The sequence below is a fragment of the Saimiri boliviensis genome, chromosome 2 (assembly GCF_048565385.1).
Source record: "Saimiri boliviensis isolate mSaiBol1 chromosome 2, mSaiBol1.pri, whole genome shotgun sequence".
NCBI classification, from domain to species: domain Eukaryota; kingdom Metazoa; phylum Chordata; class Mammalia; order Primates; family Cebidae; genus Saimiri; species Saimiri boliviensis.
Genome location: NC_133450.1, coordinates 36,320,002 through 36,342,204, shown reverse-complemented (window position 1 = coordinate 36,342,204; position 22,203 = coordinate 36,320,002). Strand labels below are relative to the sequence as shown.

Here is a 22,203-nt window from a genome sequence, read left to right as displayed (position 1 = left end):
ATTTTTTGTATATGTGATTAAGTTCTCTGACAGAGTGCATGACTTCTGTAATATATAATATTTATTCAGGCTTGTTTTCCAAAGCAAAACAATATTCTCTGAATGTTCAAAGTTTTGCCACCATCCCCACTTTAAGATGAAGTATATCTTAGGGACAGAGATGCTTCAAAACTATAAAACTTTGTATAGGATTCTGATAACCAGAAACAAAAGTCAGTTTTTACTAATTCCTAAGAAGTTAAGAGAGAACTGCATAAGAAGAGTTTTATTCAGCATTATGGCATGGCCAGTATAATTGTTCCAACAAAGAGAACCTATTTTCATGCCCAAGGGAATGGCTGTTTGTGATGCTGGGCAAAACTCAAGATGCTGACACCTAATGGCTGTTCTAGCCTTTCCAGGTTGGTAACGTGAAGATGGGGAAGGAAATGGTACCACTGCTGTTTGTAATCTGAGGAACTCTTCAGCATTCACCTTCCAAAGAAGTACAAAACGTACAAAGAAGTCAAAAGTCTTAACACACTCCCATTCTCCAGGAAATCCTGTCTGTGTCATCTGGTAGGAGGGAAGAATCCTGGTTCCCTCAGGTCCTTGTCATGTTAGTTTTTTGATAGCTTCAATCCATTCGACTCGCTCAACCTTGCTGCTGGCCTGAATGTAATAGTGTTTGTCATCCTTAGTAATCACTTTGAAGAGGTTTCCCTGGACATTCCCTTTAACCCCTAGGCAGAATAAAAGAAAAAAAAATCAGTGATTGAATAGGATGCCTGCTTTCACAATGAACCAGCAGAAAGTCATGAGACATGGACAAAACCATACAATGATGTATTTCTTAAATAAAAGGTATACAGTTAGAGAATCCCATCAGACGATATCCCCTTTCCTCCCATTTCCTGTCCCTCACCAGTGTCCTAAGGCCTGCCAATGGTTATGTCTGGATATTACTGCTAGCCCTTGCCTGCTCCTATGCTGAAGATGGTAGCATGCCATAGATCTACCACTTCATTTACACCAAAGAATCCAGTATGTTTATGTTAAAAGCAAGCACAGAATTTGGAGTTTGATTTTAAATTGTTTAACTTTTTGGAACCCCAATTCCACAGCCATAAGATGGGAATAATATCTTCTTACTATGGCTGGCTATTGTGAAATTAGTGTTATGATAGATATTAAAGGATGTTGTTAATCCTAAAGCACTGTGTAAGCCTCAGCTATTATTTTTAGGCAGAAGCTTGTGGGCCATCAGCACAGAAACTGAGGGCAAAGATTATTAACATAAGGATTACTTAACTGTATTCTTAAAAACACCAAGAACATATCCTTTGTTCAATTCTGAAATTCACTTCAAAACTCACACCACTCTGTCTCATTGAGAAAGCCCTGCTTAGCTCCCAAAGCTGTTGTTCCATCAGTAGGGCATTATTGAGGTGCAGGAGGGAGGCCCCTGAGATCTTCAGGCCGGGGATGAAGTTGCATCTTACCAGTGGGAACACCATTATCCTCCAGAGCAGACACAAGTGAACCACGCAGAGAAAACCCACCCACTGGCCTGTTCTCTTCCTGCAGAAGAAAGGAGACCCAGTTAGGAATCTGTGAGTGCACAAAAGGATAGAGCTGTACTCCCCCTACAACTCAGGCCAGCTAAAGAACTCAGCACAAATCATTTGTAACAAAAGATGAAGCCAAACTTGGACATCACATGGTCAAAGCTGCATGCATCAGTAAGGAAGCTTGGGCCTCTTCCTTTCACAGCCCGTAGCAGTAGTTCCCACCAATGTTGCAGTTACCAGTCTTGGAGACTTGCAAATCTGCTTTTCATTCCTGGAGATATCTCAAACAGAGCCTCTGATCCAACATGCTACCTGGAAAAGCATCCACTGGCTTCTTAACCCATGTGTGCATCTTACAAACCAATTAAAAATATATATTTATAGTAATTTTTTTTTTATTGTTTTGAGACGAAGCCTCACTCTGTCACTTAGGCTGGAGTGCAGTGGCACGATCTCAGCTTACTACAACCTCTGCCTCCCAGGGTCAAGCGATTCTCTCGCCTCAGCCTCCCGAGGAACTGAAATTACAAGCACATGCCACCACAGCTGGCTTTGTATTTTTAGTAGAGACGGGATTTCACCACGTTGGCCAGGCTGGTCTCGAACTCCTGACCTCAAGGGATCTGCCCTCCTCAGCTTCCCAAATTGCTGGGATTACAGGCATGAGCCACCACACCCAGCTATAGTAATCATTTCTGCAAAGTTGATAGATTCCTGCACATTGGACATTGTCAAACAGGTCTAGCATGTGCATAGCATGAAACTCTGTGATACAAAACAGTGATTTGTGGTATCCCTGGACCATTCAGAGCAATTTTACACAGCACATGCCTCAGGCCCCAGGAACCCTTCAATTAATCAATAATCAACTTCATACTGCATGTTGGGTCCAGCGAGAGGTAGGGCAAAAATAAAATGGTTAAATAAAATACTGGAAAGGCCGGGCGCAGTGGCTCAAGCCTGTAATCCCAGCACTTTGGGAGGTTGAGGCAAGTGGATCACGAGGTCAAGAAATCGAGACCATCCTGGTCAACATGGTGAAACCCCGTCTCTACTAAAAATACAAAAAAAATTAGCTGGGCATGGTGGCACGTGCCTGTAATCCCAGCTACTCAGGGAGGCTGAGGCAGGAGAATTGCCTGAACCCAGGAGGTGGAGGTTGCGGTGAGCCGAGATGGTGCCATTGCACTCCAGCCTGGGCAACAAGAACGAAACTCCGTCTCAAAAAAAAAAATAAAAATAAAAAAATTAAAATACCGGAAATATTTTTACTATTAAATGCCAACGGGAGGAAAGTTCAGAGAAGGAAGAGATCTGCCCCAGCCTGGAGGGTTCAAGGGCAGTCCCGGGGAGGACAGGAGGTGTGAATTCGGCCTGCATAGCACAGTAGGTCCCAGGGCAGGAGAGGGGCATTCAGCCCAAACAGCAGAAGGAATGGGAGTAAAGTGGGGAACAAATTAACTGCAGAATACTTTTGAGATGGTTCCTTATCTTGTACCTGCAGCCCTGAAATTTGACAATTCTTGTATTTCCTTTTCACGCCTGTCTTGAGTAATCTTTTCTGCACTGTTTCCATCTGCGTACATATGTGAGCATTTGTGCATGTGCACATATATATGTATATACATATATTTACACATATATGTACTTACAGATATGTGTACATAGGCACATATGTGTACATATATTTTCTCAGTTTCCTATTTTAAAAGCCGAGACAGCAGACTCATCAAGGGCACAAAGGAAGTAGATTAGGCTGGACTGTGTTAAGAGTTAAATACAAAACTAAAGTGTTTTTTAATTTCTTTTTTTTTTCTTGCTTCAAACAGGATTTGAGGTAGCCAGGAAGGAAGGAGTTTGAACTCCTGTAGCCAGGCCACCATGACCCATGGGAGAGGTCAACCCGAGCTTTCTGGAGGCTCCTCCTGCCACATCCCTCCCTGGCCCTGGGCCCCACTGTGGCCTGGAAGGGTCCTGGCAAGGTTCCTTCAGCTGCTCTCAGCTTAGGGTAGGAGTTCCTGACTGAAGCTCAGTGAGGAAAGAACTGCCCACTCTTCACTGTTTCGACAAAAACTACTGAAAGTCATGCATCTCCCAAGACAAGGCTGAACAGCTAACTAAAGGGCCATTTTTCTTTTCTTTTAACTGGAATTAGATCCACTCAGCATGTGTCAATACCTAGTATCAGAAACAGAAAAATATTTTTTTTAAACTTTGCCATCAAAGTTTTTTAAAAAGCAAATTAGCAAATTATGGCTTAAATATATGGTGAAAGAAACTTTTCAAAACATAGGTGGGGAAAAGTGGAGGGAGGCAGAATTAACGGGATCTTTGAATGGAAAGTGTGGAGAGGCTGGGAAGTGCCAGTAGGAGTCTCTGTCAGCCTACCTCATCCTTCCTATTCACAAAACAGGCTTTGGGGAAAATCAAGAAATGCTTTTCTTTGAAAATGATAAAGATGCCCTCTCATGGGAAGTGGGGGATTAGGCATAGAAGAAACCGTTTGAGAAGCAGGCACCTATGTGATGACAGGGCAGAGCAGCTTGGACAGTGGGAGGAAAGGCCTGGTCTGGTGCAGCACAAGTTATGCCGCGTGCCATGGGAAGGCAGCATGTCCAGCCAGCTGCCCGCTGTACCAGGAGAGGAGTGTCTGGGGGCATCACAACATGGGACCAGCATGGAGCCAGCATGCACACTCACTTTGGTAGGGTCGTAGTAATGCAGGAAAGCTGGATCCTTCCTCAGAACAAAGCGACGAACCTTCCAGTTTTTCCTCTTGTGCCCCTGAGGCAAAGAAAGGGTTCAAAGCTCATTGGTGATAGCTGTGTGTCCCTCTCTCCCACATCTATACATGTAATGCCAAACCCCCAGCAAGCCACCCCACTCTAATGGGACTACATTCTAAGACCAGTCAGCAGGAAACCCAAGGATAGCAATGACATGTCACAGACTTCTCTGCCAACACCCTCACTCAGTGACACTAGCAAAAATGCTATCACCTTAAGTCAAGTCAATAGAGCCAAAGAGAGTCCATGCAGAAGGAAAGGGGACACATACCGCTCAGGGCATAAAAGAGGACAGGGAGGCAGCAGGTATCAGCTGGGCTGGGAGCACACAGGCAAACTTGAACCCAGGGGCACCAGCTAAGAGCCAAGTCAGTCCAAAAACAAACCTGCAGCTGCATGTATATTTGTGCAGTCTGCATGTGCGCCCACACGTGCAGTAAAACCACTTTCACGTTGTGCATTAGGAAAAAAAGAAATGCTCAATTATATGATAAAATCTAAACGTGTAAGAAGCTGATGTGTGTGTGTGTGTGTGTGTGTGACTTTCTTCGGCCTCACTGACCAGGAGAACTAAGGTTACCTCATGAACCTTAGCCCTCCTAGTCAGGAACAACTTCAGAGTCCCTCCCACACCCTCCTCACACTCCCTCAGGAAGGACTCCCATCAGGCCCAGCAGAAACAGGGCCTTGGGGTAGACAGGCAGCGGTGGGGATGGTAAGAATCTAAGAGAAGATGAGGATCCTGATATGCAAGAAGCAGGTGACAGCAACAACACATGCTCCAAGCAACAGTGGGAGTGATGCTGAGCCGCGTACATGCCCTCTGTGCAGATACGCACAGTCACATGGTACACAACATGTGCACAAACACAAGGCCGTGCGAAATGTCTGCTACACTTCCTGTGCCAAGGAAAGGTGATTTTGTTCACTGAATACCCTTTTTGTTAGGCACAGGCAGGAATGCTGCAAGTCATGGCTTGCCTCCGGTTCAACACAGCTGCTCTCCCAAACATGGTTTAAGAGTAGTAGTCATGGCCAGGCTTTGAACCCTGGGCCTTACAGTGCAGAGTCTGATCTTCAACCTACTGACCTAGTGAAGAAAATTGTTTTTAGCTCAGAAAGTGTATCAAGGGGATGTGCAGGATCTCACAAGGGAAAGCAGAGACCCCAGAATGCCCCAAAGAACAGAAGGCCAGCACGTGCAAAACCTCAAACCAGTCAGCAAAGCCTCCAAGACAAATATGTGAAGACAGGCACTTCTGTAGAAGTTGTTTTTTGATGTTGTGATAATTCTGTGTGTACAGAGTACATTTTTCCCAAACAGCCCTTGTGTCTGGCACACGTGTGTGAGTGTGACATGTCCCCATTCTTTGACTTGCTTCTGTTGGCTGGTGCTAGGCTCCTGCCTTCGTAGATTCTGCTATAATTGGTGCCCTCCAGCAGCCTCAGCCCTTCCCTTCCTCTGGGCTCACTGCTGCCTCCCCTGAGCTTGAGAACTGTCCATCTTTCCTCCGTGCTCCAAAGCAGCCGTACCTGCTTGGCCAGGTAGCCTTGTTTCACCACTGTGCCACTTAACTCCACAGTGCTCAGGCTGATTTCTTCCTTGGGGCTTATCTTCTTTTTGTAGCTCTCAGCCTAGAGGGAAGGAGGGAGGGAGGACTCTGCTACAGAAAAGACCCAGGCCCAGGCTTTGGGGGCTGTCAGAGGGGAAAGGGAATTCCTCAGAACAGAATCCACATTCTGCATCAGGATGAAGTCATCTCCCAAGCCCAAGGCCTCCTCCAGTGACTGTGGACCCCAGGACCCCACTCTGTTGTGTATTCCTTAACTTTTGCCCTGGTGGCAAGAACCCACTCCCTAACTTACGAAAGTATACAGGGCTGTGGAGTCATCCAAGAACTGCTCGGCCAGATCCCCAGAGCGAATGGCTCCCATGCTCCGGGCACCCACCGGGCTGAGGAAGTTCTCCTCCATGAGCATGGAGGCCAGAGTCACCCCCTCCAGACGGCTGGCCGCAAAGCTGTTGGAGATGAGCCAGTCCACCAGGGAGGAACCTAGCCAAGAACAGCACCAGTCAGGTGGCAGGCAACGGACCAGCGTCCTTGGGGTGTGTGGCCAATGACCTCACTGACCTTGGCCCTCTGGGCAGACTCGTAGAGCTCTACCCAAGAGCAAACTGAAGGCCATACCTGCTGCATAGAGCCATGGCTGCACACCCACACGTGGCCATCTCAGGCAAGCACACAGCTGAGCCCTGCATCACCATGTCCCAGGTTGAGTGCCCAGCCCAGCCCTGGGGAACTGGCTCACCGAGGAAGGTCTTTTTGTAGGTGCTTCCCTGCTCCATGTTGGGGCTTGAACGGATCCCGCTGCTGCTGTTGTGCATCTTGTCCACAATTTGACTACATGGAAGGGAAGGCAAAGGAGAGGGAACCCTCATCATACTGGCAGGTACAAGGGAAGGTCCAAAGTCACTGCTAAGGGTATAAAGCAAGTGGCGAATGGTGTGACACACATCACAAAGAAAGGGGGTGTAGGAAAGCAGCCTTTTGCATGGAAAGAGTGATACCATCTTGAAGAGAAGCCACCATGATGACTGATTTTATGTTGTTTTTTGTTTGTTTGTTTTTTGAGACGGAGTTCTCACTCTGTCGTCCAGGCTGGGATGCAGTAGCATGATCTTGTCTCACTGCAACCTCCACCTCTTGGGCTCAAGTCATTCTCTTGCCTCAGCCTCCAAAGCAGCTGGGATTACAGGTTTGTGCCGCCATGCCCGGCTGATTTGTGTATTTTTAGTAGAGACAGGGTTTCACCATGTTGACCAGTCTGGTCTCAAACTTCCGACCTCAAGTGATCCACTCACCACTGTCTCCCAAAATGCTACAGGTGTGAGCCACTGTGCCCGGGCCGATGATGGATGTTTGACTCCTGCACACCACAGTATTCCCATAGCCTACATCACCCCTCATAAAATGTTTATCTAACCTCCCCAGTGGTCACAAGTTTCACAAGAAAGTCTGAAGCATGACTAACTGCACATTTTCCCAAAAAAGCTTGCTATAGAAAGGATATTTTCTGAAGGATGAGTGTGGTGATTCACTGTCCCTTGGCCAGCAGATATGTCACTTCTGTTTGTAATTCCCTATTAAATGCCTCTTTCTGAGAAACTGGATTTGTCAGCCCCTTTCTTCTGCCTCTCAGCTCCCTTGGTCTTTGTAGGTAGGTTTGTTTACACCTCCTCACCACAGAATGGGGTATTCAGTTATGCATCAACATTTGAGAGGCAGGATTTTTAGACATTTTTTCTTCTTGCTTCTCTAAACGTTCAAATATTTCTATGCCAGACACACACTGCTTTTGTAGTAAAACCAAAGAGGTGTGACTTTTAACTTACAAACAGGAGTGTATGCTGGGCACAGTGGCTCACACCTGTCATCCCAGTGCTTTGGGATACTGAGGTGGGAGGATCACTTGAGCCCGGGAGGTCAAGGCTGCAGTGAGCTATGATCTCTCCACTGCACTCTGGCCTGGGTGACAGAGTGAGACCCTGTCCTAAAAGAAGAAAAGCAAAAAACCCCAAGAGTACACATTAGCCCATATGATTCTCTGTGATCTCCTGCATTAAGTCCAACCCCTCACCAGCTACTTTTTGAACTATCTTTGAACCCACCTGCCTACCCACCCTTATCTGCAGCTGCTCCTCCCTGTACCCAACAGTGTTTAGCAGCTCTCTAGACTCATAGGAGGTATACAGTCAAGGTTTCAAAGACTCCCCTGGTAAGGAGGTTTTGTGAACCCAGAAATGGACTCATACATCTTTGATGGGTGTAACAGTTCTGTTGCCTGGGAGGTTGGTGGAGATTTACTGTGGTTTGAGTGTTTATCCCAAAACTCATGTTGAAAATCTCCAATGTGGCAATATTGAGAGGTGATGTCTTTAAGAGGTGATTGGGTCATGGGAGCTCTGCCCTTGTGAATGGATTAATCCATTCATGTGTTAATGGGTTAAATGAGTTAATGAATTATCATGGGAATGGGATTGGTGGCTTTATAGCAGGAAGAGGGACCGGAACAAGAATGTTAGCATGCTCAGCCCTCTCACTGTGTGATGCCCTGCACTGCCTCAGGACTCCACAGAGAGGTCCCACCAGCAAGAAGGCCCTCACTAGATGCAGCCTCTCAGCCTTAGACTTCTCAGCCTCTATAGTGATAAGAAATAAATTCCTCCTTATGAGTCACCCAATTTCAGGTATTCTGTTATAAAGTAACAGAAAACAGACTAAGAAGACTTTGGGGGAGCTGTGACACAGCCCTGAGCACCCTGGCTGAAATGGAATGGGGATCTTGTGTCATGGAGGTGTGCAGAGGTGGCAGGAACCTGGAGAGATTTCATAGGAATGGGGCAGGTAGGTAAGGCCACTTCCAAGCAGAGAAAACAATATGTACAGGACAGGGACGATGAAGCATGATGGTGGCATTAGCCAGGCTGTGCAGCAAGCACAGAGCCCCCACCCCACTCAAAGGGCCGGGTCCCCTGCCCACTGCACACAAGCAGGAAAGGCTGTGCAGAGCCTGGCAGGCGGGGAACTCACTGCAGGCTGATGTGCGGGGGCAGCTTGAAGGAGTTTCTCAGGCTGTGCAGCTGCTGGACCTTCCCCGGCTGCCCTGCATGAATAGCCCCGGTTATCTCAAAGGCCCAGGCATCCCGCTCCTCTCGAGAACTGGCCTCCAGGAAGTACTCTGTGGATGTTTGAGTCTTCAGCTTAATGAGGAGCTGTGGGAAGAGACAGCCAGTCAGGCCAGCACTCAGGCAGAGCAAGAGGATGCCGGGCAGCAAAAATGATGGGGCCCTTGGAGAATCTAGGAGATGGTGACTGCCAAATGCCCCGAGCCCTTGGCCACACAGCAGGTGGTCTTTAAGGATTCACTTGGACATCTCCAGTGACAGGAAGCTTATGGCCTCACATGGCCGCCTTCCCCTTGCGGAAAAGGTAGTGTAGGGACTGCTTCTTGGAGATGCTGGTTCTGTTCTCTCTCCTAGAACCACACAGATGAAGACTCACCTCCTAAGCAGCCCCTACGATGAAGAGGGAAATGCCCAGGCTTTAAAGTCAGACCTATCTGAACACAAACCCCAGCTCTGCCACTTGGCTGTGGACATCTGGCACATGAGGAAATGACAGGATATTAGTGCCTACCTCGAGTGGACTGCTAGTCATGCTCCCTTCCGTCTTCTCCTGTCTAAGCATCAAGTCCTTCACACATTTCTCATGGGATACAGTTTCAGCTTCTTCCTAGCCAGGTCACTTTGTTTTTTTGTTTTTGTTTGTTTGTTTGTTTCTGAAACAGAATCTCACTCTGTCACCCAGGCTGGAGTGCAGTGGCACAATCTCAGCTCATTGCAACCTCCACTTCCCAGGTTCAAGCGATTCTCTTGCCTCAGCCTCCCAAGTAGCTGGGATTACAGGAGTGTGCCACCACGCCTGGCTAATTTTTGTATTTTTTAGTAGAGACTAGGTTTCACCGTGTTGCCCAGGGTGGTCTTGAACTCCTGGGCATGATCCTGACCTCATGATCCGCCCACCTTGGCCTCCCAAAGTGCTGGGATTACAGGTGTGAGCCACCATCTTGGCCTCATTTTAGTCTTTCTAAGATCTTTCTAAGAGAGTTTTCTTTTTTTTGAGACAGAGTCTCACTCTGTCGCCCAGGCTCGAGTGCAATGGCGTGATATTGGCTCACTGCGACCTCCACCTCCTGGGTTCAATTTTCCTGCCTCAGCCTCTGGAGTAGCTGGGACTACAGGAGCCCACCACCACGCCCAGCTAATTTTTGTATTTTTAGTACAGAAGGGATTTCACCATGTTGGCCAGGCTGGTCTTGAACTCACGATCTCAAGTGATCTGCCCAACTCAGCCTCCCAAAGTCCTGGGATTATAGGCATGAGCCACTGCATCCGGTCTCTAAGAGAGTTTTCATCAGACCATTCTGTCACTCAAAATCTTCAATTGCTCTCCATTTACTTTCATCTGGCCCAAACCAAGCTCCTATCACTCCTTTAGTGAAGGTTTCCCGCTGACCGCACTGGAGGCCCTTTTCCCCAGAAGCCACACCCACCTCTCTCCAGGTATAGTCTTCTTACTTTTACTCAAGATATTCTACCTGTTCGAAATGACTGCCTCTCTCCTTGTTCCGTCTTTACCCACATCTCTATTCCTGAAGCTTTGCCTGACCCAGCCTGAAATATCTTTTTCCTCTTCAGGGATAAAGAGTTCTCTGCAGCTCTTGATAGCTGTGTCATCATTGGAATGCCAAATGTTTTTTAATTAACCACTTGCTTTCCCAACAAAACAAAGAAACAGTCTTACCATTTTCTTCCTCGATTTCTCCATGCCTTGCAAATTTCTTGGCACATAATGGGCCCTTGATAAATGATTCATTGTTAGACTTTTTTTTTTTTGAAACTAAGTCTTGTTCTGTCACCCAGGCTGGAGTGTAGTGGTGTGATCTTGGCTCACTGCAACCTCTGGATCCCAGGCCTCAAGCAATTTTCCTGCCTCAGCCTCCTGAGTAGCTGGGATTACAGGCCCCTGCCACGACATTCAGCTACTTTTTGTATTTTTAGTAGAGACATGGTTTCACCATGTTGGCCAGCCTGGTCTCAAATGCCTCACCTGGAGCAATCCACCCAGCTTGGCCTCCCAAAGTGTTGGGATTACAAGCGTGAGCCACCACGCCCAGCCTAGACTTTTTTAACGGTAGGGTTGAAGCCACCCCTTAGCTATGGAACGCAGACCCCTCAGGGGATGAAAGCCATCATAGTGAGCCCCAAGATAGCAGTAATTACTCAGATTTGTGTGGCACCTGCCTCCCAGCCCATACTGTGCTCTAATACACCATGACCTTCAAGGTCCTCACCATAAGCACATGAGACACTCAGGGGTAATTTTTTCATTCCATCTTACAGATGAGGAACAAAGGCTCAGAGAAGTTTAGCTACTTGTCCAAGCTCACATACCTGGTATGTGGTATAGCCAGGATTTGAATCCAAGTTTTCCAGTTCTAACTCTGAGCTCTTCCTCCTACCCATACCAGTTTCCCAAAGAAGCCAGAGGTGGGCAGGGTCTGGGGCAAGGAGGAACTGGAGAGCAGGGACCTTCACTTACTGGTCGGTTTTCATAGTCCAGGCAGGGGCAGGTGATGGTGCAGCCATCCAAGAGGATCCGGCCCTTAGGAGGGTTCACTCTCCGACCCCCCTCAAGCTTGTAGTACACCAGCGTGTTCTGCCGAAGAATGAACCATCTCGCCTTCCAGTTGTGGACAATGTGGCCCTATGGACAGACAAGAAAGCCCTGAGGTGAGGTAGCTGAGGGGAGGGGATGGTGTTCAGAGAGAGGTGTCCGGTGGCACAGGTAACCAGACTGTGCCATGGAAACAACTCTCCAACAAGGGAGACAGCAGGATTTGTGTCTGGATGTCTTCTGAGTATGTAGCAAAGACCTTTGGCACTGACCTTCTAGTTCCCATTTGGCCATTTCTCTGGTTATAAACCTTGAAAGAAACTATAAAGTAAAAAGAAGAGAAAAATCACTCACCTGTAATCCTACTTCTAGGAGATAGCCATTGCTAACATAATCTATTTCCTTCTAGTCTTTTTTACTTTTAGTTTTTGCATTCTTTTTTAAAAAATTACGATTATTTTACATATACTTTTATTTTCTGGTTTTCTGGTTTTGTTTTTAGACAGGGTCTCAAAAGAGACAGGTTGGAGTACAGTGGCATGACCTCAGCTCACTGCAGCCTGTGCCTCCTGGAGTCAAGGGATCCTCCCACCTCAACCTCCTAAGTGGCTGGGACTCCAGTTGTGTGCCACCACACCCGGTTTTTTGCAGAGACAAGGTCTCACTACATACCCCAGGCTGGTCTTAAACTCCTGGGCTTGTGAAATCCTCTCACCTTGGCCTCCCAAAGTGCTAGGATTACATGCATGAGCTACCATGCCCAGTCCCTGTTTCCTTTGGCTTTGCCGAGCATCTTCTCACAACATTAAATTTCTGTAAAACATATTTTTGGCCGGGCGCGGTGGCTCAAGCCTGTAATCCCAGCACTTTGGGAGGCCGAGGCCGGTGGATCACGAGGTCGAGAGATCAAGACCATCCTGGTCAACGTGGTGAAACCCCGTCTCTACTAAAAATACAAAAAATTAGCTGGGCATGGTGGCGCGTGCCTATAGTCCCAGCTACTCAGGAGGCTGAGGCAGGAGAATTGCTTGAACCCAGGAGGCGGAGGTTGCGGTGAGCCGAGATCGCGCCATTGCACTCCAGCCTGGGTAACAAGAGCGACACTCTGTCTCAAAAAAAAAAAAAACCAAAACAAAAACATATTTTTAATGACCATCATGTGGATACATAGTTTACTTGCCAAATTCTATTGTTTGTAACTGAGGTTGTTTCATATTTTTTTCACTATTCTGTAATGAATATCCTTGCACATAAATTTTGACCTGCATCTGTTTTTTTTTTTTTTTCCCTTTGGATACTTTCCTAGAAAGAATATTACTAGTCAAAGGATGAAGGCAGTATGAGGCCACTTATAGTCTCCCAGTGCTAAGGACTCTAATAGTCTTACCTAGCCAGGTGCGGCAGGCATAAAGACCTGGGTAGTTTGGGTGGTTCTCAGGTCGGTCATAGAGCCAATGGACAGAATAGCCAGGTGAACATGGAGAGCCTGACTATTTCTAGAACAGATCAGTGGATGAGGAAATGTCTGCTGAGGGATCAGAAACGAATGAGTTTAGTACACAATCACGAAAGCGCCTTCCTGGCATATTTCCAAAGCCTAACTTAGAGCTAGGTTCTAACCCAGAGAAGTGCTTTATCTGAATCAAAGTCAATTGCCCCAACTCACTCATTTCCTTGCCTAGCACTGATTCATATCAAAGGCCAATCTCTGGTGCTATGATTCTATTCTACATGCAGCACATACTGAGAACTGTTAGAAAACCAAAAGTTGTAGAAGGAATTGTCTGCACCAAAGTTATTTGTGCATATAACAGAGCTTTGTGAGCCCTGACCTGAGCCCAAATAGAATTTACTGTGACAACGAAATAAGACTTATAACACAGCTAATCTGACAAGAGTTTATTAACATGTCTCAGTGTTATTACACTACACGATGACCACTCTGTTCTTAGGAGAGGGCTCGTGCAGTCTAGTGGAATTGCACATTTTTGCTCTTTACTTTGTTCCTTACTTACATCCCCATGTAGTATGGCCATTGACAGTTTTACCTGAGACAAGCAGACATGCTCAAAGAAACAAAAAATATTTGTCTTTGACTTCTCAGCTATTGGGTTCTCTACTGCTCTGCACATAGCTCAGCTTCAGGTCCCTTTCCTATGACCCCTCCCAACTGTAGGGGTCCTAGGGCAGCACTAGCAGGACTGGTCTGGGGCATCTGGGTGCTACTGAATCCAAGGCAGTAAACTGCTGGCCCCCAAGGCTGTAGCTGGTAGGAAGAGGAGAATGCAATCTAAGTTCATGGTACGGGGACTGGTGGGAGGTGGAGGAGAGGAGCGGGCAAAAGAATCTTAGGGCTGAGCATGGTAGTTCATGCCTTTAATCCCAGCATTTTGGGAGGCCGAGGTGGGAGGATGACTTGAGGCCAGGAGTTTGAGACTATCCTGGGCAACACAGTGAAATGTCATCTCTACAAAAACATTTAAAAAGTAGCTGGGCATGGTGGCATATATTTGTAGTTCCAGTTACTTGGGAGGCTGAGGAGGGACAATCATTTAAAACCAGGAGTTTGAGGCCACAGCAGGCTATGACCACACAGCACTCCAACCTAGGTGACAGAATGAGACCTTCCCTCTTAAAAAAAAAAAAAAAAAAAAAAAGTAGTATGGGCTGAAATGTGTTCCAAAATTCATATGTTGAATGCCTAGCCCCAGTGCCTGAGACTAGGAATGTATTTGGAAATACATCCCCTTTAAAGAGGGAATTAAATTAAAAAGGGGTCATTAGGATGGGCTCTAATCCAATCTGACTAGCATCTTTATAAGAAGAGGATATTTAGACCGGGTGTGGTGGCCCATGCTTGTAATCCCAGCAAGTTGGGGGGCTGAGACAGAAGGATTGCTTGAGCCCAGGAGTTTGAGACCAGCCTGAGCAGCATAGTGAGACCCTGTGTCTATTAATAAAATAATAATAATAATAATAAATAAAAATTAGCCAGGCATGGTGGCACGTGCCTGTAGTCCTAGCTACTTAAGAGGCTGAGGTGGGAGAATTGCTTGGGCCCAGGAGGTTGAGGCTACAATGAACCATGATTATGCCACTACACTACAGCCTGGGCAACAGAGTGAGTCCCTGTCTCTAAAATAACAATAACAATAATTTTAAAAAGAACAAGAGATTTAGACACACAGAGCACTCACACAGATGAAAGACCAGTGAGGACACAGTGATTAGGTGCCATCTGCAAGCCAAGGAGAGAGAGGCCTCAGAAAAAACCAAAGGGCTGGTACCTTGATATCGGACGTCTAACATGCAGAACCATGAGAAATACATCTTAGTTGTTTAAGCCACCTATTCTGTGATATTTAGTTATAGCAGCTCTTGCAAACTAATATGATAGGGAAGGGAAGGAAACATGATATAAGAGGAGAAAAATGCAACCAACAGATATTGGGCAGAAAATACAAATACAGGCCGGGCACGGTGGCTCACACCTACAATCCCAACATTTTGAGAGGCCGAGGTGGGTGGATCACCTGAAATCAGGAGTTTGATACCAGTCTAGCCAACATGGTGAAACCCTGTCTCTACCAAAAATATAAAAATTAGCTGGGTGTGGTGGCATGCACCTGTAATCCCAGCTACTCAGGAGGCTGAGGCAAAAGAATCACTTCAACCCAGGAGTCAGAGGTTGCAGTGAGCCAAGATGATGGTGCCACTGCTCTCCAGCCTGGGTGACAGAGGGAAAAAACAACAACAGCAAAAACAAAAACAAATACAGAGATGTTATACTTTCCTGGATGAAATGTTACATTTCCCAGAGTCCCTTCCACTTAAGGAAATTTCTGTCAGTTCCATGCAAGGGGTATTGACGCATTTTTTTACTTTAAATGTTTTGTTTTTAATTTTTGTGGGTACATAGTAAGTATATGTATTTATGGGGTATTTGAGATGTTTTGATACAGGCATACATTGCATAATAACCACATTATGAAAAGTAAAAAAAAAAAAATCACATTACGGAGAATAGGGTATCCACCCCCTCAAGCCTTTACCCCTCAAGCCTTTGTCCTTTGAGTTTCAAACAATCCAATTCTACTTTGTTTTAGTTATTTTAAAATGTAAAATTATTATTGACGATAGTCACCCTGTTATGCTATCAAATAGTAGGTCTTATTCTTTCTAATTTTTTCCCATTAACCATTCCCACCTCCCTGCAGCCCCCCACCACCCTTCCCAGCCTCTGTTAATCAGCTTTCTACTCTTTGTGTCCATCAGTTCAATTGTTTTGATTTTTAGAGCCCCTAACTTTAAAGATAAGGAAACAGAGGCCCAGAAAGGTCTTGCCCAAGGCCGTATAACCCTGAGAAAAGGAGAGATGCTAACTGGGCCCAGTGGTGTGTACTTATAGTCCCAGTTACTTGGGAGGCTGAGGCAGGAAGTTCACTTGAGCACAAGAGCTCAACGTTGCAATACACTATGATCACCCCTGTGAATAGTCCCTGTGCTCCAGCCTGGATAACATAGTGAGACAGTATCTCCTGAAAAGAAAATTAAAAAGAAACAAAAGAAAGAAAGGAAAACAAAGATGGGATGATACTTGCTACAGGTTGAATTATATCCCCCTCAAAAAGATATGTCGAAGTGCTAAGGTCTGGACCTGCAAGTGTGTTGCTATTTGGAAATAGGGTCTTTGCAGATACGGTCAACTTAAGATGAAGTCACCCTAGTCTGGAGTGGGAACTAATCCAATATGACTAGTGTCTTCCTTACAGGAAGAGGAAAATTTGGACACTAAGAGACACATAGGGTGAGGATGGTTATATGATAACAGAGACAGTGATTGCAGTGATGTATTTAGAAGCCAGGGAATGCCAAGAGTTGCCAGCAAGCACCAGAAGCTAGAAGAGCAAGGAAGGATCCTCCTCCACAAGTTTCAGAGGCAGCGTGACCCTGGCAACACCTTGACTTTGCACTTCCAGCCTCCAGAACTCCTGGTCTTTTTCTTCTATGCATATTTTTTCTCATACATTTTATCATTTTACTCTTTGGATATTAATACTATAAACATTTTCAAAATCTGTATAACCATAATTTAATTAGTCATTTGGTGGGGACAGACAGGTAGTTTTCAGTTTGTTTTTTTTTTTTTTTTTTTTTTAACCACATAAATAAATGACTCTTTGTTGGCTGGGCACCTGTAATCTCAGCACTTAGAGAGGCCAAAGTGGGAGAATCGCTTGAGCCCAGGAGTTCAAGACCAGCCTGGGCAACATGGTGAGACCTTGTCTCTATAAAAAAAAAGAAAAAAAAATTTAAAGCAAAAAACAAAAAATTATCTGGGTGTGGTAACATGGACCTGTAGTTCCAGCTACTAGAGAGGCTGAGATGGGAGGATTGCTTGAGTCCAGGAGGTCAAGGCTGCAGTGAGCCCTGCTGGTGCCACTGTACTCCAACCTGGGCAACAGAGTGAGACCCTGTCTAAATAAAATAAATAAATAACGGTGGGATGTGGTGACTCACACCTCTAATCTCAGCAAGCTGGGAGGCCAAGGCTGAAGGATCACTTGAGCAAGGAGTTTGAAGGCAAACCCAAACAGCCTGGGCAACAGAGTGAGACCTCATCTCTACAAAAATATAAAATAAAATAAAATAAAAATAACTCTGTTATAAAGCTTTTATAGAGTTTTACAGCAAAGAAAAAGCCCTACACATACAATTTCTAGGCCGGAGCATGTTCACATTGCAATGCTATTCACAATATGAGCCGGGCAGGGACACCTGGCAGTGCTTCTGCCTCTTCTCCCAGAAAAAGCACTCCTGCCCATGGCTCATCCCCCACTTCCTTCCCCCAACTCCCCGGAGAGCCAAGCCCAATAAGCTCCCCGTATTTGCCTGGAGCTCTACTTTTTTCTTGTCTGAGCGGATTAAGAGCCAACTCCATCGTGTCCCTGCCTGTCTCTGGCTTCACCTTCACCAGTGATGACTGTTCTGCACTCCCGCTTCCAGCTCAGGCCCTGCCCCACTTCTGAGCTCTTAACTCTCCTAAAACTGTGGAACCCCCTGTCAAAGCCTGCAGCTTCTCCAGTGGACATAGGGACTACTGTTGCCACCCAAGAGGAAAGGGGTCATGGGCGGTTGAAAAAGTTGAGATTGCTCAGCAGGCTGGGACTTCAACGGGGGTTCTGGAGCCACATCCTCACCCTGCAGGGAGGGGTGTGGCTTCTGCCTCAGGGTCAGGCTCCAAATCCCAGTCCCTAGATTTGGCTGCAATGAGCTCTAGGTATTTCAGCCAAGCCCCATCTTTTCCAAGGGCTTATGGGGACCAGACCTGTTGACTACTCATTTTCTGTACTCTGGATTCCCTAACCAGGCCGCCCAAAAGAGAACTCCCATCCTTCTCCTGGAGATAACCTGGGAGCTCTGTGGCTCTGCCCTTAGCTCTCCTCTGACTCTCAGCATGGTGGGGGTGATAGGGAATGATGGAAGGTAACCCCCAGGAACAGGAGGAGGCCCCCCAAAACTTCCAAAGCCACATCAGAAAAATCAGTCTCCATGTTAACTCTATCCCTCCACAGCCTTACTGGGCCCAGCCATCAACCGTGCCAACCAAAAGCCCCATGCCCAGCTCTCCCTCTCCCTTCCACCTCCCAAGCTTCAGTTAAATGTGAGATTAGGATGACAGAAGCTCCCCATGTGTCGTCTCTCTGAGGTGCAGCCACCTCCACATGCTGTGAGAAACTGGCCTATCAGTTCAGCCACAGTGGCAAGAAGTGGGCGTGGCACTTTGTACTGCTCTACCCAGTCTGACCCTTGATCTGGCATCAGCCTCTACCCTCCTTGCTTACTGTTTCCAGCAAACAGCCACCGCTCTCCTCAAATAACATACAACACATGTGGACACATTTTGTGGGGAAAATGAAAGTGATCTGAGACTTTAGGGCTGATTCAGTCATCCAGGGAGGAGATGAAAGGAAGCGTCCCTCATCCCTCTTTGTTCCCCTTCCGCAGCTGAAAACTCAGTAGAGGAACCAGAAAGCTCAGTCCTGGATTTGTATGTCTGTTTGCTATGCCATCGTGGCAGTGGCAGTATAAATGGTTAGTGTTAATGTCATTGTTCAAATTTTGCTCTGTGTGGTGGCTCACGCCTGTTATCCCAGCACTTCGGGAGGCTAAGGTGAACAGACCACTTAAACCCGGGAGTTCAGACCTGCCTGGGAAACATGGTGAAACCCTCTCTCTACAAAAAAAATACAAAAATTAGCTGGGCATAATACTGGGCACCTATAGTCCCAGCTACTTGGGAAGCTGAGGTGAGATCACCTGAGCCTGGAAAGTTGAAGATGTGGTGAGCCAAGATTGTGCCACTGCACTCCAGCCCGGGTGACCCCATCTCAAAAAAAAAAGGTCAAATTAGGAAAAAAAATTTGAAATAACAAACTTCCTCTTGCAGTTGCTCTTTTTTGTTCATCTTCTACCTTAATCCCAGGTACCAAGTTTTTGTTTGCACTCTTGCTTGCCCTGGGCCACCTGGCATGGTGGGGAAGGACTGAGGAGGGATGGTCAGAACATGCAGTTCCAGTCCCAGCTATTACTGGCTCTGGAGCTCTCAGCAAGCTAGTTCATCTTTCTGATCCTGTTTCCCCATCTGTAATAGAGTGATGTCAATACCCACTCTGCACGGCACTCGGGAGGCAGGAAAAGTTTTGGGTCAACCTGAGTGGGTCTGATCCGGATCCTGCCTCCACCACCCTGAGCAAGTTCCCTAACTCCTCTGGGCTTCGTTTTCCGCCTTGATGAAAGGGGGCCATTGAGGTACCACTGACCCCGCGGGGCTGCTGGAAGGATAAAATGAGGCAATGTCCACGGCTGGCCAACAGTAGATGCTTAGGACACATAGCATTCCTCCTTCTTCACAGGTTGTAAATTACAGAGTACACCTATGTTATCTTAGTAAATCTTATTTAAATACCATACCATTGATAACATTTTAACAAGCTGTAATTAAGACCCCTGCTTCGGTACCCCGGCCCCGACTCCATACTGCGCTAACCAGGTGAGACTCTTGTCCTCGACTGCACGGCCCCTCTTTTCTGTCTAAAGCTTTCCTCCAGCTCCGGGCGGACGTCCAACCACTGCTCACCCCACGTCCTTTCAGACATGCAGCTCTGCATGGGTTGGGGATAGGGACCAGGGCAAGCCCGTCGCGGGGCGCGCGTCTGGCCCCACTTAAGGGAGCCGCACAGGCGTGGCCCCACCCGGGCAATGTCCCGAGGCTCGGACATGCACTCACCCTCTTGACCAGGAAGCCCTCCTTGAGCACTCCGTCCTCCATGTCGCCGCCCACGCGCCAGGGCCACCCCAGGTGCGCAGTGCCCGTGCCTCGCGCTTCTCGGCACCCGCGCAGCCCGCGCAGCCCGCGCCCAGGAAGCGGCTGCGATGCGGCCGGGCGACGCCTCCCTGGCGCGTGTCCAGAGCCTGAGGCTCCGGGGCAGGAAGTCAGACCAGGTCGGGATTTCTTACGTGACGTTTCCAACCGAAGGTGCTCCAGGGTCGGTGGTTGGTCGTCAAGGTACAGAGTCTACCAGCCCCGCCCCATCCAGGTGCGCCCCGCGCCCCTCACTGATCCAGTCTCCGCTCAGCGTCCTCGCCAGGTACTTCCCTGGCACTTAGCAGATTGCCCTCCAGGAACGCTTATCGAATTAACAAAAGCGAAAGGACTCCAGGATTTGGAGCCATTCCTGAGCTCATTGGAAGGAGGAGATGGGACAGTGGATGAGCCGGAACTGGGCTGGGAACTTTATCCTGGCCTCTGATGGGGGCAGAGAAGACCCCTCAGTAACAAGAAGGTCACAGTTTTAGGGAGGCAGGCACAGTCAGCAGGGCCCCCTGTCCCCAAGATTTTACCCTACTCCCTCAAAAAAGGTGAAGCCAAAAATTCCATCATTAAGGGCAAAATTTAAGGGGGCTCCAAGGAGTAATCTAGATACATTATATATACAAATAGATGTTAGGTTTTGTTTTTTGTTTTTTTGAGACAGGGTCTTTCTCTGCCACCCAGGCTGGAGTGTCGTTGTGTGATCATAGTTCACTGCAGCCTTAAACGCTAGGTCTTTTTTCTTTCTTTCTTTCTTTTTTTTTTTTTTTTTTGAGACAGAGTTTCGCTCTTGTTACCCAGGCTGGAGTGCAATGGCACCATCTCGGCTCACCGCAACCTCCGCCTCCTGGGTTCAGGCAATTCTCCTGCCTCAGCCTCCTGAGTAGCTGGGATTACAGGCACGAGCCACCATGCCCAGCTGATTTTTTGTATTTTTAGTAGAGACGGGGTTTCACCATGTTGACCAGGATGGTCTCGATCTCTCGACCTCGTGATCCACCCGCCTCGGCCTCCCAAAGTGCTGGGATTACAGGCTTGAGCCACCGCGCCCGGCTAAACGCTAGGTTTAAGATCCTCTTGCCTCAGCTTCCCAAGGAGCTAGGACTACAGGCAGGAACCACCATGCCTGGCTGGTTTATTTTTGTTGTTTGTAGAGATGGGGTGTTGCTATGTTGCCCAGGCTGGTCTTGACTCCTGGCCTCAATCAATCATCCTGCCTGGGCTTCCCAAAGTGCTGGGATTATAGGTACAAGACACCATGTAAGACCTAGAAAAATAATATTTTAATGCGATTTTTTTTTCTTTTTTTTTTTTTTTTTTTTGAGACAGAGTCTTGCTGTTGCCCAGGCTGGAGTGCAATGGCACGATCTCAGCTCACTACAACCTCCACCTACCGGGTTCAAGAAATTCTCTGCCTCAGCCTCCCTAGTAGCTGGGATTACAAGCGCCCGTCACCACGCCCAGCTAATTTTTGTATTTTTCTTTAGTACCAACAGGGTTTCACCATCTTAGCCAGGCTGGTCTTGAACTCCTGACCTCATGATCCACCCACCTCAACCTCCCAAAGTGCTGGAATTACAGGCATGAGCCACCACACCTGGCCAATATTTTAAAAAAATAAAAATTAATGTCAAAAAATCCACAATGAACAAAATGCTAACATTTTAAATAGCTAGGATCAACAACAATATTCTATCCAGCCCTATTGAACACCGGAATAGAAGGAAACATCAGTACAATAGTACTGATTCTGTCTAGCAATCCTTAAGACACAGTCACACATTTTTTAAAACATTTTCTATTTCTAGAGACAGGGTCTCACTATATTGCCCAAGCTGGTCCTGAACTCCTGGGCTCAGGCGGTCCTCCTGCCTCAGCCTCCAAAGTGCTGGGATTGCAGTGTGAGTCATGGGGCTGGCCTACATTCATTATTTGTGCTCCAGTTTGAAGGGCCCTGTCAGGACTCTTCACCAGGCATGGGAAAGGCCCTCAGAAGCCTGTAAGGGAAGAGAAGGCTCCAGAGAGGAAGAAGGTGAACCAGACTGTGGAAGGTGGGGGTGCCTTTCAGAACCAGACTGAAGCCGGCTCCCAGACCAGTCCCTGCCCTGGAGCTCTGGCCACAGCACCGCTTCTTCGTGTCTGTAGTAGACATGTTACTTCCCCTCAACTCCTGCTCCCACTCCCCAGCCCCAAGGAAAACTCATAGGGTCTGGGTCACTGTGTGCTAGCCCAACGGCCCACTCTAGGCTTCTGCA

General features: G+C 47.3%; 1 protein-coding gene across 1 annotated transcript; it reads right to left on the bottom strand.

Annotated features, from left to right (window-relative positions):
- Positions 1–43: 43 nt before the first annotated feature.
- On the bottom strand, positions 44–20,063 carry PLEK2 (pleckstrin 2). The gene is made up of 9 exons (XM_003924450.4): positions 19,865–20,063; positions 11,500–11,664; positions 8,929–9,110; positions 6,647–6,738; positions 6,203–6,390; positions 5,870–5,971; positions 4,251–4,334; positions 1,482–1,560; positions 44–722 (listed from the first exon to the last, which is right to left on the bottom strand). Exons 1-9 carry the CDS (start codon positions 19,904–19,906, stop codon positions 595–597), a joined length of 1,062 nt encoding a protein of 353 aa, XP_003924499.1. The 5' UTR covers positions 19,907–20,063; the 3' UTR covers positions 44–594.
- Positions 20,064–22,203: the final 2,140 nt, after the last annotated feature.